The following is a 12,633-nucleotide window of genomic DNA, read 5'->3' as shown; positions in this document are numbered from 1 at the left end:
TCCCTTTTCTTCAAGGGCTTAACCGATTCTCCACAGGCAGCCACTGCCACGTATACAGGATTCTGCCCATGCAATCTTCCCTGCATGGTGCATTTAATTCCTTTCCCTCTGTCGTTGTCTTTTTTTTTCTTTGTGTGCCCCATGCTCCATATTTCAACCTCCTTCCAGTTGGTAGTGTGTCCAGGACAAAAGCCAGTATTTCTTATTATCCAAAAACTATTGATCCCTTTGCAAGTAACATAAATTCTTGAAAGACTTGTCAATTATTTTTGAAAAGTAGTGACCGATTCCCCAAATATTTTAAAGTAATTAAAAATGTCCCTTACTGTCATTTCTTCTGGATCAAAAGTCATCACACTCCAATGTGTTTCTGTGTGAGCTTCTCTTCCCCGTGGCAACCAGATCACAAGGGCTTATCTCTGCAATGAGGTGTTTATCCAAAATTGTCTGTTTTACTTTGAGATAAATATATATTTCAAAACATAACCATCTTGTAAAGTACAAGCTTCATGACAATATCAAGAAAAGCCGTGGTCCTATTATCGATTCAGGTTCATTGAACACATTTTGCCTCGAAACATCTATGCTTGTTTTCCTTAATTAATCTGCACTTGTCCAAGAAACTGCAAATTTTGTCCCAGATTATCATTTCTAAGAGCTTTCCTGCCAGGGAGATTAAACTGACTGACCTGCAGCTGTTGAGTTTATCCTTGTACTTTCTTTTTAATAAAGATGGTGTTACATTTTCAATTCTCTGGTCCTCTGGCTATTCCTGTATCTAAGTAGCATTGGAAGATTATGGCTAGGACTTCCACAATTTCCACCCTTACTTCCCTTTGTATTCTGGGATGTAGCCGATCCATTCTTAGTGACTTAACTACTTTAGGTACAGTCAGCCTTTCTAAAACCTCCTCTTTACCGATGTTTAGTGCATCTAGTGTCTCAGCCATCTCCTCATTCACTATGACATGGGAACTGCGAGTGTACATTGGCTGCCAGCATTCTAAAATCTTTCCAGCACCACACTATTGATCTGCCAATTTCTTTGCCTCTCTCCTTCCTTTCCCAACTCTTTACGAGTGCATTGTTACTAAAGGTACTAAAAGCCTACTGGTACCTCACCCCAAGTGGCAGTTCTACATGCATGAACAGGTCAGCCACGATCTAGTTCAATGGTGGAACAAGCCGGCAAGGTTGAATGGCTGACTTCTGTTCCCATGGGCTTTGGGAGGAGAAAGGCATTGGATGTGAGGTGGGGCGTGGATGATCAATGGGAATGAGCAACTTGGTTGGGAAGGGGGTATGATAACCGGGGGAGAGACAATATTGAAGGAGGGAGAAGATCAATTCAGTAAGGATGAGAAGGAAGGGTGCAGATGGCTAAGTGTCGAAGGCAGGAGTCCGTATGATGATTGAGTGTACACTTCCCCAGGATCGAATTGTATGCTCTGTGTTGAGGGTTGCGGAGTTAGGTAGTTGTTTAGGTTCTCAAAGGCTCAAGCTAGTTACTCTGTGTGTGAGAGTAGAGGTTTACAGTCCGCATTCCACAGGTTTGGTTAGTTGCTTCAATGGGAGGGGACAATGAAGATGGTAGGACTGGGTAATGGATAGATAGGCACCATTCCCAGAATGGAACTTTTTAAGGGAGAGGACATATTGGCATTTGCCTAGGTGAATACCTGGGACTGAAGAGAAGGTGTGACAATGATTATCCCTTTTATTTGTCAGTCAATACCATTGCCCATGGACAAGCACAAAATGCCACTCCTCTGTCTGGTGGATTAAAACACTTCAGAAAGATTCTCGGCATTTGTGCTGCTGGAGCATGTGGCCGGAAATTGCTTTCTGGTCATGAGGGACAATTTACTAGCATCTTAAGAGTGGAAATGAAAAGAGAACAGCAAAAGCTTTGGCCAAGAATGGTTAAGATTCTGCCTGTAGATTAGGCTTCTGCACACAATAATAAACTGCAAATTTAAAATGTTCTTATAGTTATAAGTAGATACCTAAAAATCAGAGTCAATACTTAACTATCTAAATTCCAGCTAGTGGTCACTTGTTTCAGTAGAGATCTTGTGCAAAGTCTTCAAACTTCCTTGATATTACTGAAAGAAGTCTTACAACACCAGATTAAAGTCCAACAGGTTTGTTTCGAATCACTAGCTTTCGGTGCACTGCTCCTACTGAGGAAGGAGCAGTGTTCTGAAAGTTAGTGATTCGAAACAAACCTGTTGGACTTTAATCTGGTGTTGTAAGACTTCTTACTGTGCTCACCCCAGTCCAACACCGGCATCTCCACATCATTTATATTACTGTGACAGCGATTTTCATTGCAAATGCCAATTATCACTTGCAAGCAGAATCGGTACTGCAGGTGAATATGAATTTTCCAATTGGGCTTTTTTACCTCAAGATAAAATGCAGGATGGCAAAGTGGTTAGCAGTGCTGCCTCACGGCGCCGAGGACCCAGGTTCGATCCCAGCTCTGGGTCGCTGTCAGTGTGGAGTTTGCACATTCTCCCCGTGTCTGCGTGGGTCTCACCCCCACAATCCAAAAAGATGTGCAGGGTAGGTGAATTGGCCACGCTAAATTGTTGCTTAATTGGAAAAAAAGAATTGGATATTCTAAAAAAAATGTTAAAAGATAAAATAATCCACTTGCTATTTTTAATATATGATAGATGCAAAAGCTTTAAGAAAAAGGAATAAGGATTCATTCTCTAAAGCATTGCATTGTGTTTCTGCTTTGCCGTTTATATGTATTTCAATTGTGTGATGTGCATGCTGAAGCAGGACAGTAGTTGAAAAGTCAGTCAGCCTAACCTCCTGATGTTTTATTTATCTCCCTCGATCTCTTACTCTCTGCACCTCTTGAGAATTATTGCATTTGTCCTTCACAATGACCAGAAAATTAATACAAAAACTGCCATTTGGGGATTAAGCACAGCTTTTCCATCGGGGTAATGCATACCAAATGATGGAAAACGTGCTTTAAAAGATCATTTTAAGGTCTAAACGTTGATAATTCGGCTCATATTTATCCACAAAAGGTTTGAAATTTGCTGGGAAAAAAATACAATGGAAGTTTCCACTGGATAAAATTGGAACTGTATGGAGGCCATTAAATGTAATCAGATTGAATGTAATTCATCTAATTTTCCCTGTGAGGCTTTTGTATATTTAACATTTAGTGTTTTTATTGTGTGCTCTGACGATTACATTGGTTTTTGAAGTAATCTGAAGGGGACGTATTGTAATCATGTTCACAGAGCAATGCTTAATTATTGAAGATTTTATTATTAAAGTCCTTTCCCAGTAACCGTCCAATTATTCTACCGAGGGTCAAATTATTTATTTTTTCCTTACTGGTTGTGAAACAATGTAGACAATGATTTGCCTGGAGATTTTTTTGCCAAAGGGGTCAGAGACCTAATTTAATTTTTAATTACCTTTATCTCCTCCTAACTTGTCCTTTTTTTTAACATCACACTGTTGGTGTTTTGATTTTTTTTAAAAATCACAGTAGTTGCGTGAATTTATCATAGAATGCACAGTACAGAAGGAGGGCATTCAGCCCATCGAGTCTGCACCGGCTGTTGGAAAGAGCACCCTACCCAAGGTCAACACCTCCACCCTATCCCCAGAACTCTCCCCTGACACCAAGGGCAATTTTGGACACTAAGGGCAATTTATCATGGCCAATCCACCTAACCTGCACATCTTTGGACTGTGGGAGGAAACCGGAGCACCCAGAGGAAACCCACGCACACACGGGGAGGATGTGCAGACTCTGCACAGACAGTGACCCAAGCCGGAATCGAACCTGGGACCCTGGAGCTGTGAAGCAATTGTGCTATCCACAATGCTACCGTGCTGCCCCCTAAGGTGAAGGTGTTGGGGGGCCATGAATGACTTATTTTCTGTGGAATTGTTACTTGCGGCACAAGTTGCTGACGTATGTAATTGGCACTAAGGAGGTGGCGGGAGTTGTCCTGTTAATGGGGAGAGTGGGGAGCTCATTCTATTCTTCCTAATGAGCTCCTGTGGGGATGGCTTTGTTTGTTGCAGGTATAATTGACAGCCTGCATGGAGAGAGAAGACAAGTTGTAGCAGTAACTGGTGATGGAACCAATGATGGGCCAGCGCTGAAGAAAGCGGATGTTGGTTTTGCCATGGTAGGCAACAAAGCATTCAAAATTGTGTTAAACTTTGTTCGAGATTTGAGTCAACAAACTGTGATAGCGCAGCAGTATTCCTTCACCATCTGCTAAAGATGGAACCCCAATATCATGATTTGCTCAACACATACATATGTTAATCAACTTTAGCTTTGCTAAAATGTCAGTTTCCAGCAATGCAGCACATCGATTACTCTGCCAAAAATGGCATTTTACATCTGGGATGGAGGAACACACTTCAGTTGGCCTTTCCCAAAGCCTATGTTACAATAGGCTCAAGGTCTTACTCGTTTCTTCCAACTGATCCGGAAGGAGATGAGACCAACTGGATCATTCTGGAATAACTTGCAGTTTAAAAATATTTCATATATCTGACCTGGCATTTAACAAAAAGCAGAATATTTTTAAAGCGCATTGTTCTTTGAAGTTGATATTGCAAAGTTAAAATGGATATGTTAACAGAATTATTTTTCGCTCGTAGATATCATGTTGATCCTTCCTTTACCCTTGAAAGTTAGCAGATTTTCCCATTGCACGAGCCGAAAGAATGTAGGCCCTTGGGTCCTTCAGTCAACTCCTCCCATTTCAGTGAGTTTCCTCAGCTAATCCATGCTGAAGGAGTCGCAGATTTGGTCTTCAATCTGTGCTGTGTTGGGGTGATATGGACTGGCAGATGGTTGCAATTGGCCCATGTGCACCTTGGTTTAGACGGTAAAAATCATCCGGGTGGAATGAATGACTTTTAGTGACCCCTGTGAGGTTACTTGGTACCCATGGGTCTCCCATCTTAGCAAAGGGTCATATACCCTTTGAAAAAAAGGGATAAGGAGAATGTTGGATTTCAAAGAAAATGAGACTTCAGATGCAAAAGCTTTAAAATTAATGCAGATAAATCACTATGGTAGATTTGTTACTCCCACTGACTATGCTATTGTGCAGCATTCATAAACTATTTTATAGAATCAGTAAATCTGGTAGTATAATTTCTGCAGTGTCTGTGGTCCAACATCCTAAAAACCGATTATACCGTTATAGATCAAAATGCATCAAAGCTGCATAATGGAATAATAGGTTGATAGATAACAAGATCAAGTCCACAAACCTACTTGTCAATTAGAAAGCTGAAACTAGTATATCCACACAATCCTTTCCCTTGGTCCATGGTATACAGAAGTAAGTTGCTGGGTTTCAGAGGAATCCACGTTCAGTAGGGAGAGTGAAGTTATGTGAGATCTTTGCAGTCTGAAGGAAATGGTAGAAGGGATGTGAGAAGGAAGCAGCGGTTCCTGATTTGATACACCTGCATGCCGCGATATCTATACTTACGTGCATAGCTTTATAACTAGCTTGAATAAATGAAATTATTTAGGATGTAAACATTGCGCCTTGGGCAAATGCAAACCAGCAAAATTTGAGAATTGAGCTCTTATTTGTGCTCAATTAACCCCGTCTCCAATTCCCACTGGGTGAAATTTAAAGGGATTATCCACTACCTAACAGGTTAGTTTGCTGGTTGATTTCTTCTGCTTGTTGCTTTAATTCTACAACTGTAAGATGCTTTCTATACTTATTTGAAATTGCAAAGGTTTACAGGGAGTGGTGTGTCAGGTACTGAAGGGCTTTGGCTTGACTTCAAAGCTTCTGCAAATCGCCTCTCCCAGTCATGAATGCATTGGTAGGCATCCCCCTTGGAATGTTGCATGACTGGGAGAATGAGCAGAGGTCATGCAGAGCAGGACAAGTTGCTAGAAGAGGGTGTTCAGAGAGAAATCATTCCAGCTGAACCTTAGGAAGGAACAATGTATGAGATGTTGGTGCTTCAATAAGGACACCCTATCTGAAATCTGCCACTTGATGCAAAGGTTGAAACAGGGTAAGGATCACATTGCCAATGGCTATGAAGGTGATCGCGGTCGTGATCGTTTCTGCATATGGATGGTTCTAGGCTGGAGCTGGAGATATATTCAACATTTCACAGTTTTCCAACCACTGTTGCGTATGGGAGGCCATTGAGACTTTGTATTCAAAGAGAGCGAAGTGCATTTCATTCTTTGATGCTAGAGATGGTGGAGGAAGCCCGAGGTTTTGGACTGCAGGATTTCCCATGGTACACAGGGTCCCTGACTGCATCACTTTGAAGATGCTGTATGGCAGCTCTGCCATTTTCCACTCCCAAAGGGATTCACTCCCCACCCCTTTTCCTACTCTCCCTGCCCATTTCCCTTCATTCCCAACCCATTTCCCTTCATTCCCAACCGATTTCCCTTCACTCCCCACCCTTTCCCTTCACTCCCCACCCTTTCCCTTCACTCCCCACCCTTTCCCTTCACTCCCCACCCTTTCCCTTCACTCCCCAACCTTTCCCTTCACTCCCCACCCCTTTCCCTACTCTCCCTGCCCATTTCCCTTCATTCCCAACCGATTTCCCTCACTCCTCACCCTTTCCCTTCACACCCCACCCTTTCCCTTCACTCCCCACCCTTTCCTCTCTCCCCATTGCTTTCCCTTTGCTCTTTACCGCTTTCCCTTCACTCCCCACCCCCTCCCTGCGCTCCCCACCCCTTCCCTCCATTCCCCATCCGTTCCCTTCGCTCCCACCCATTGCGATCCCATCCCTTCCCTTCACTCCCCATCCCTTTCCCTCAATCCCCAAACCTTCTGTCACTCCCCACCCCTTCCCTTTACTCCACACCCCTTCCCTTCATTGCCCACTCATTCCCTTCACTCCCCACCCCTTCTCTTCACTCACTACCCCTTTCCTTCACTCCCCATCCCTCCCCTTCATTCCCCACTCATTCCCTTCACTAACCACCCTTTCTCTTCAATCACAATCCCTTTCCCTCACTCCCCAAACCTTCACTTCACTCCCCACGCTTTCCCTCCATTGCCCATCCCTCCCCTTCATTCCCCATTCCTTTCCTTCACTCCCCATCCCTTTCCGTCACTCCCCACCTTTCCCTTCACTCCTCACCTCTTCCCTTCACTCCCCACCCCTTCTCTTTTTCACTACCCCTTTCCTTCACTCCCTACCCCTTTCCTTCACTCCCCATTCCTCCCCTTCATTCCCTACTCATTCCCTTCACTAGCCACCCTTTCTCTTCAATCACAATCCCTTTCCCTCACTGCCCAAACCTTCACTTCACTCCCCACGCTTTCCCTCACTCCCCACCCCTTTCCTTTACTCCCCACCCCTTCCCTTCGGTCCCCACCCCTTCTCTCATTCCGTACCCCTTTCCTTCACTGCTTCCCATCCCTTTCCCTCACTCCACATCCCTTTCTCTCACTCCCCACCCCTTTTCTTCACTCCCCATCCATTTCCCTTGACTCCCCACCTCCCTTGACACCCCACCCCTTCCCTTCACTCCTCACCCCTTCCCTTCACTCCCGACCCCTTCCCGTAACTTCCCACCCCTTCCCTTCACTCCCGACCCCTTCCCTTCACTCCTCACCCCTTCCCTTCACTCCTCACCCCTTCCCTTCACTCCCGACCCCTTCCCTTCGCTTCCCATCCTTCCCTCACTCCCCACCCCCTTCTCATCCCCGTCCCTTTCCCTTCACGCCTCACCCTTTCCCTTCACGCCCCACCAATTGCCTCACTCCCTCTCCCCTCAATTACCACCGCTTCACTTTGTCCTCCACCCCTTCACTCTCCACCCATTCCCTCACTCCCCACCCTTTTATTTGCTCCCAACTGCTTCACTTCACTCCCCATCCCTTTCCCTCATTCCCCATCCCATTCCCTCATTCCCCATCCCATTCCCTCACTCCCCGCCCCTTTATTTTGCTCCTGTTATAACCCCCAAGAGAATCACAGGGAAACCATTTTTGATCTCCCCATTGAACTTGTGTTTTCCAGCATCGCAGACAGTGGGGAGAGAACCATCCAGCTGGAGCTTCTAACAACAAACATAAAAGCCAGCCCAAAAGCAGGGCCTGGTGTAGGCTAGTTCTCCCAGCCAGGACTGTACTGGGAATGAGGTACTGCCTTGAGCAGAATATTATACACAGTCTGGTCACTTACCACTGGCTTCCTCAAGTTACTAAACTGGTGATAAGGAAGGGATTCTAACCAATGCATGAACAGCACAGCCACTCAGTGGCAGCTGTTAGCAGAGCCCACCTTGGGCTTGAAATGGGCTATCGAGCTTTCACTGTCCTGAGAACACGCGGATAAAAGAATGCAGGAGTTGCAGGGGTTCACGGACCACGGCATCCATAGTTTGGCCTGCCCTCCGTTTCAAACTCCCTCTGCATCACGGGGCAGTGCTGGTCTGACCAGACATTCTCCGAAAGGGCGGGCCCAGAGACAATTCCCGCAGCTAGTTCAGGATCTCCGGAGCTGCCACTGACCGGTGGGATACCTCCCCGAGGATGAAAGGGAGAGCCGGCCATATTGCCAAATGTATGGTCGGAGAACTTATGATGGTCAGAGCTGCCAATTTCGGTGCAGAGAACACCACTGAGCTCTGGTTGTTCCCAGGTCTGGTTAACGACTGTGGGAAGTTGATTGCAAATCTGGCCACTTTATTAGCTTTGCTCCACATATTATTGAGGAAGGACCAGGGTGAAGTGGTTTCAACTCTCAACTTTATGGATAATTTGCCAGTGACGGCTACTCGGGTGCGCGCATGGACGCAGCGGGATCTGGGACTAGAGAAACTTTGCTTCATGGGGGAGGGTCCTTCCTGTAGCTCAATGACCTTTTGCCCAGAAGTTCTCAGAACTCATCGTAGACGGCATCATATTCTGGGGAGTTTGCATGGTAATCCCACCGCAGGCCCAGGGATCCCTGCTGCAGGACCTTCACAGTGGTCACCCGATGCCTCTCAGGTGAAGATGTTGTCCCGTAGTTATGTCTGGTGGCTCGGCATCGATGGGGACATTGAGAGGGCCTTGCGCAGCTGCCCAGCTTCAGAAGCTCCCAGCGGCGGCTTCCCTTTATCCCTGGGAATGGTCAGGACGCCTGATGGTGAGTCTATGTGCGGATTCCGCAGGACCATTCATGGAGTCCATGTTCCTCATTATCAGGGATGCCCACTCGAAGTGGGCATGTCCAGAGCCATGATAGAAAAGCTCCAGGGATCAATTAGTACCCATGGGATCCCTGAGGTCTTGGTAACAGATAACGGGGGTCTGTTCACCAGTGGAAAATTTGCCACACTTACGAGGCAAAATGGCATTCAGCATATTTGAACCACCCAGTATCACCCGTCCCTCCAACAGCGTGGTGGAAAGGGCGGCCCAAACCTTCACAAAGGGCATAGGAAAACAATCCACAGATTCCATGGACACGCGGCTGGAGTGGTTCCTTTTTAATTGCCGCACAACGCCACACGTGAGAACCGGAATCACCGCTGTGGAACTGTTGATGAGCCGACGACTTAGAACCCGGTTGAGTCTCAGGTTTCCGAACCTCTGCAGTAAAGTGGAAGTCCGGCAGGAGACGCAGAAGAGACGCCAAGACGTGAGGACGCCAGGCAGGAAATTTCACTCGGGGATTGCAGTCTTTGCCCGCAATTTTGGTGAGGGGGCACTTTGGCTCCCAGATTTAGTGCTGGAGAGAAAGGATTCGGTCTCCTCTGAAGTTCAGTTTCAGCGGAGAGTTCAGGAAAAGCACGTGGATCACCTTAAGAAGCGAGAATCCACACTTCACGGTATCCAACTGGCAGTGTTGGCGTCTCCTCTGTACCGGGAACTACCCCTCAGCCTGGGAACCAGCCGTCTGGATCACATGCCTCGGTCCAGCACGAGGAGGATTACTCCAGATCAGGGATGGACACTGTAATGATATATAGCTAGACAAGTTAGTAAAGGGTTAATTATTACATCTCAGTGTAATTCAAACACTAGAGGGCCCCGCCAGTTCTAAATATAAATGTCAGACCTCAGGGAATGCTGGGTGGTTAGCAAAGGATAAAGCCTGACAACAGCACGAGGAGTAGATTAGATTAAAGAGAGTTAACATGAGGATATTATTAGTGACTTCTAGATTATTGATTACTGCTAGACAGATTCAATATTACTTTATTACTAGTTATAGCTCAGTAGTGTGTGCGAACGTCATTTAAATAATCGTTACCAATAAATTAGTTTTGATTCAATCTCATGATTGGTGGTTTCATTGTCATCAACTCATCGGACCATTCAGGATCAAATGGCAAAGAACAACAACATATTATCACCAAAGGTAATGTAACAGACACCAAAATGTCCTTCCAGTGGACACCGTCATGTTGGGGACCAAGGTCCCGGCCATAACTCTTCGGAGCTTGACCAGGAAACGGCGGTCAATAAACTAATACACTCTGTCTAATAAACCCGTTTAGTTTAGATGGGCAGCATGGTCAGTGCAGGCTTGGAGGGCCGAAGGGCCTGTTCCTGTGCTGTACTTTTCTTTGTTCTTTGTTCTGTCAAGCCCTGTGCTGCTGCAGGCAAAAGCACAGCTGTGGGCAAAATGGCGCAGAAGACCACCGTTGGCGGCTGAAAGGGGACTTTTGGACTTTGGGAGAGGGGTGTTATAACCCACAGTGGAACAAATGGAAACCATTGTTGATCTCCCCGTAGGACTCATGTAATACTAGCTTCTCAGGTGGGGGGCGGAGGCCAGTCAGCTGGAGATTGTTACAAACGAACATAAAAGCCGGCCCAAAGCATGGCCTGGTGTGGTTAGTTCTCCCAGCCAGGACTGTACTAGGGGTGAGGTACTGCCTTGAGCAGAATATTGTATATAGTGAAATAAACCTCTGTTCTCTTACCGCTGGCTTCCTCAAGTTACTAATGCTCACCACCCCCCTTCACTCCTCACCCCTTCCCTCACTCCCCATGCCTTCCCTCACTCCCCACTGCTTCCCTCACTCCCCACCCTTTCCCTCACTCCGCACCTCTTCCCTTCACTCCCCACCCCTTCCCTCACTCCCCACCCCTTTCCTCACTCCCCATGCCTTCCCTCAATCCCCACTGCTTCCCTCACTCCCCATCCTTTCCCTCACTCCCCACCCCTTCCCCCTTCGCTTCACTCCCCAACCCTTCCCTCACTCCCCACCCCTTCCCTTCACTCCCCAGCCCTTTCCTCACTCCCCACCACTTCCCTTCACTCCCCAGCCCTTTCCTCACTTCCCCCCTTCCCTCACTCCCACCCCTTCCCTTCGCTCCCCACTCCTTCCCTTCAATCCCCACCTCTTCCCTCACTCCCCATCCCTTCCATCATTCCCCAACCCTTCCCCCACTCCCCACCTCTTCCCTTACTCCGCACATCTTCCCTCACTCCCCATCCCTTCCCTTCTCCCCACCCCTTCCCTCATTCCCCAACCCTTCCCTCATTCCCCACCTCTTCCCTTACTCCGCATATCTTCCCTCACTCTCCTTTCCTTCCCTTCGCTCCCCACATCTTTTCCTTCACTCCCCAGCTCATTTCCTTTGCCCCCCCCACCCCTTCCCTCACTCCCTACCCCTTTCCTTCGCTCGCTCACTGGCCAATACAGCATCTGCTTAGTCGTGTGCAAAAATGAAAGCCACCAAAAAATAAACATGCTAAAGCAAATTTCTAAATGAAATCATGTCATATTGAATACAAAGCTAAACTAATTATCCTTGTGCATTCCCTAATTGTAAGTTTTTCAAATGCCTTTGCCTGCCCTAGTGCACTTGTGCAGCTTTACCCAAAGGCTTGCTGCCTGGCAGGTGGAAGGTTGCTGGCTCTCACTGGGGGACACTGCAGATGGCCTTGCGGAATGAACTCAAACAGCTCTGGGCTGAGAAGAGCCGACTGCAGGCTGCACCATCTCGGCATTGGCAGCAGAGGTGTGAGCTGGATAACAGGCAATAGCAAACACTGGCAGATTGGCACAGCTGGGAGGCTGAATGCTGTCATCCTGAGTGAGGCTAACAGCATTGTGCTCCAGAGTCACTGCCGTTAACCTGAGCAGGGTCTCAGCAAGCTTACTAATCTATTGGAGAACAGATTGTAGCACTGCTGTACGACCCTGCAAGGACCCTTCACTACTACCATCCGCAGCCACGTTGACAGCAGCCTGAGCTACTTTGGCAACAGGCTGACCTTGCATCAGTTCAGTGCAGCACTCCGGGATTGTATATGTGCTGTTTCTGCTATAATGGAAGTTGCTTCACCGCAGATCAGACGCTGAATTGTGGTTGGGTCCATAAGTGTGCAAAAGGGGCTGGTCAGCATCTATGTGCTGGAAAGGATGGACTAAAGTCTCAGTGCCAAGTTAATGCTGGAAAGCTCTATGCTCTTTGACATTGACCACAGGCTCTCTGGCAGGCTTTGCAGAGCGTCAAGCATTTCATCGCCCACACCCATCAGAGCTTTTCTGCAGGTTGCCCCATTGAAGTTGTCATCGGAGTCATCTGCAGCGGAATCTGTGTGCCACTTTCTTCTCTGACAGGTTGGTGCTCTCCATGCCTCCTTGCCTGGCTGCAGTATATCCGTGCCATG

The 12,633-nt window shown here is 47.1% G+C and overlaps 1 protein-coding gene across 16 annotated transcripts in view; it reads left to right on the top strand.

The window, feature by feature from the left end:
* The window catches only part of atp2b2 (ATPase plasma membrane Ca2+ transporting 2), a 1,245,322-nt gene that overhangs the window by 1,163,976 nt on the left and 68,713 nt on the right, over positions 1–12,633 (top strand). For all 16 annotated transcript variants that reach the window (XM_072472614.1, XM_072472624.1, XM_072472623.1 and 13 more), the window contains one exon: positions 4,069–4,175. In XM_072472614.1, coding sequence (XP_072328715.1) covers positions 4,069–4,175 — 107 coding nt within the window. The remainder of the gene's footprint in view (positions 1–4,068; positions 4,176–12,633) is intronic.

Source organism: Scyliorhinus torazame, chromosome 13, assembly GCF_047496885.1.
Source record: "Scyliorhinus torazame isolate Kashiwa2021f chromosome 13, sScyTor2.1, whole genome shotgun sequence".
In the NCBI taxonomy this organism is placed as follows: Eukaryota; Metazoa; Chordata; class Chondrichthyes; order Carcharhiniformes; family Scyliorhinidae; genus Scyliorhinus; species Scyliorhinus torazame.
This window is presented reverse-complemented; position numbering and strand designations above follow the sequence as displayed.